We start from the raw sequence: 3,150 nt of genomic DNA on the forward strand, positions 1-3,150 counted from the left end.
AACACTGCCGCTCCAGCGTCCCAAAGAATTACGTCATGATGACGTCACCGACACCATCTTGAATAATTTGCTAGTTCGGCGGCCTTTTAAAAGGGGCCGTAACTGAAGGTGAAATTGGCGCTAGTGTTCATGGAGATTCAAAATTAAAGCAGCCAATGGCAGCCTGCCGCCGTGCCGGCAAAGCCGTGCACCCCGCGCCGGCCGCGGAGGCCGCGCGCGCGCCGCGACGCTAGTTTTGAATTCCTCGAAAGTTCCGTTGTAGCATGAAGCGAATGCTGAGAGCGGGCACCAGGCTGGCCGTGCAGGGAGGCTATGCTTGGCGGACACCTGCAAGTCTCCCGTTGTGGTTAGCGGGTCATTGTTGGCTCTTGAGACTTATCGGAGTGGTCGTTATGTCAGCCGTGCTCCGTCGACGCCATACAGGAGCCCGTCCTAGTCGCCGGCCTTGATATGAAGTTTCGTGATGTTCCGTTACATGAAGCGAGCTTTGGCCGGCGTGTGGAGTTTTCGTGGTGTTTGCGTGTTGTGCGCTCTTGCCGCCGTGGTGGTTAACGGCACGCACCATTCGTACATCATGGAACGGTGCACGGATACTTCAAGACCGACCGAGTTCCGCAAGATTCTTCGAGGTTCCGAAAAACTAAAGGTGAGCATGCGGCTTGCGTTCGCAGCCACACATTTACGAATTGCAGTTGGACAACACAGTTATTGTTTTTTAATTACGGCTGAATCGTGAAAAGCACGATGTTGCAGTTAATATCGCTGTTCCTAGAAGGAATGAAGTTAAAGAACTTGAGGCTCATAGTTTAACTTTTGCGTCTATGACAGAACTGCGTGATGGAAGTGCGTTTTGCTTTTTTTGCCTGTTTATCACTCACCATCGTTTAAATACGCGTTCCTGAGACTCAATAGGCAGTTTTAGAATAGCGTACGAAAAGCTTTGCGTTGGCTTTTCGCGCAACTGTCATGCGTCGTACGCTAACCGCTTGCGGGCTCCCGTAGTGACGGAAATAGCGTGCCGCAAACGCTAAAATAGCGTACGCTATTCTAAAACTGCCTAATGTATCGCAGCTTGCACTGAGCCGAGTCGACGAGACTGCGTTTGCCTCATGCGACTGCGTAATTTGTATCGTTGGAATTAATAGTTTTCAATTGCTTTATTTCAGGACGGAAACGTTTTCGGAGTATTCGAGAAAGCAAGAACTGATGCGTTTGCCCAAGGAGGGGTTAACAGCTGTAGAATCAGCGCTCTGCGAAGTCTCGATCCGCAACTCAAGTGGACCAGCTTTCTACACTGCTCCCAGTGCTTCTTCTCGGTGCGTGAATATGCTATGTACTTACGGCTGAAGAAGTAGTTTGTGTGTTTATATATTGTCTCTGTTATTGCCTATGGAAAAAACCGCACTAAGGATTCATGTGTAGGCATGAGACATGTCCTGTATGCAGAATTTTACTGTTTGTGTTTATCACAATGAAGTGCTCAGTGTACCCAACATGACGTCCTCCCTTCAGTGGCGTTATATTCAGCTAGGCATTGTATTCGCGGTGAAAGAAAAGCTGCGTATAGGCTTATTTCACCTGGTCGTTGAGTAATACGCTTTTCTTCGAATGTCATGTGCTGCTGCATAAACTGACCATGGCCTGCATCCCGTTGCCACCAACTAACTTTCAAGTAGTGTTCAAGTACCATATATTGTGTCTTGCTCTTTTTAGCGCAATGTACTACTTACTGTGCTAAATCTTATCTTTTTCATTTTGTTTATCTGGTGAAGGTGTCCAGCATTTCATGTATATTTGTGCAAATCTGAGCAAATATGTAAGTGGTTGTTTTGTGTTTCGTATCATTTCAATGGTTAATAAGTAAATCATTGCAATATTATTTCATATTTACATATTTTGCGCTTCGTTATGTTTTTGTCATGCACTGACATTTCTTTAAACTACATGATTACCTCTCATCAGAGGCTCCTCTGCACTTTGCTCGGTATTACACCAAATGAAAATCGTGTTTCTTATTTGTGTGTACGTCAAAGGGCCTACACTTTCCAGTGTGTTCGATTTTTAATTTCTAAATTTTACAATGAACTTTTGTGTTTAGTCATGCACACACTGTGAATTCTTCCCTTCTGTTCTTCTCCTGAACTTGTATCGTGCCCCATTACATGCAAATCTTGAGTTTGGGAAACAGAACAATAAAAAGAGGTAACAGAAATGTTGTAGGTGGATTCATCCTTTATGCTCTAGCACATGCTGGCTGCGGGCAAACGCGAATGCGCGGCCTAGCACAGCACGTGCGCGAGCGCACGCGAACAAAAAAAAAAAAAATCCCGGCGCGGGGCATAGGAGAGGAGAAAAAGCAAGCGTACAAATAACAAACGGTGCGCGGCATGGGAGAGGAGGAAAAGCAAGCGCACAAAAAAAAATAGAAAGAAAACGGCGCGCGGAGAGGGAGGAAGAGGGGGTGGAGGCGAGCGGCTGTTGTTACTGTTGCCCTGACGACGTAAGCAACGTAATCGCTACGTCATCGCCCTTTGAGCTTGGCGGCCTTCTGCAAGGAGCGTAACTCAATAGCGCTCTCGGCGCTGTCGGCGCTTGCGTCGGCGGAGCGTTTGAATTTCGCGTCCTATGGGAGGTATACGAAGAAACCGACCCTTGGTCGTAGTGCGTAACCAGTCGTAACGCTAGTACCAGATCTTGACCTCCAAGGTGGTGCCGGTGGGAGATTTTTCTTGTGAGTTGTTGAACAATAAAAAATTCGCAGCGTGCGCGTTAACTAAAAGCCGAATTCTTCTGTCTCTCATTCCCCATTAGCAGCCATTGGCATGTTCCAGTAGGAAACGTTAGTAGAAGTAGAAGTGTAAGTGTTAGCTAAAAGCCGACTTCTTCTGTCTCTCATTCCCATTAGCAGCCATTGTTCACCTCCAAGGTAGTGCCTGGTGAGATTTCTCCTGTGCGTGAATAAACAATAAAAATTTTGTTCAAACGCCGTTGATTGATGAAATAAACCAACGAAAGACGCCAGATGTTTTCTAAAAGCAAAACGAAAGAACGCGAGATGTTTCTAAAGCAAAACGAAAAGACGCCAGCTGCTTAACGAAATACGCCAGATGTTTTCTAAAGCAATGGTTTTCTAAACAATGAAAATTCACA

General features: G+C 46.2%; 1 protein-coding gene across 1 annotated transcript; it reads left to right on the top strand.

Moving 5' to 3' along the window:
• Nucleotides 1-428: 428 nt before the first annotated feature.
• Nucleotides 429-1,392, top strand: LOC125759751 (uncharacterized). Its single transcript, XM_049418843.1, has 2 exons — nucleotides 429-646; nucleotides 1,167-1,392. Exons 1-2 carry the CDS (start codon nucleotides 464-466, stop codon nucleotides 1,353-1,355), a joined length of 372 nt encoding a protein of 123 aa, XP_049274800.1. The 5' UTR covers nucleotides 429-463; the 3' UTR covers nucleotides 1,356-1,392.
• The last annotated feature ends 1,758 nt before the right edge of the window (nucleotides 1,393-3,150 follow it).

The sequence above is a fragment of the Rhipicephalus sanguineus genome, chromosome 9 (assembly GCF_013339695.2).
Source record: "Rhipicephalus sanguineus isolate Rsan-2018 chromosome 9, BIME_Rsan_1.4, whole genome shotgun sequence".
In the NCBI taxonomy this organism is placed as follows: Eukaryota; Metazoa; Arthropoda; class Arachnida; order Ixodida; family Ixodidae; genus Rhipicephalus; species Rhipicephalus sanguineus.

Coding starts and splice junctions, on each gene's coding strand:
- LOC125759751 (XM_049418843.1), top strand. CDS start 464: ATGTTCCGTTACATGAAGCGAGCTTTGGCCGGCGTGTGGAGTTTTCGT. Junction 647..1,166: donor GAGGTTCCGAAAAACTAAAG/GTGAGCATGCGG, acceptor GCTTTATTTCAG/GACGGAAACGTTTTCGGAGT.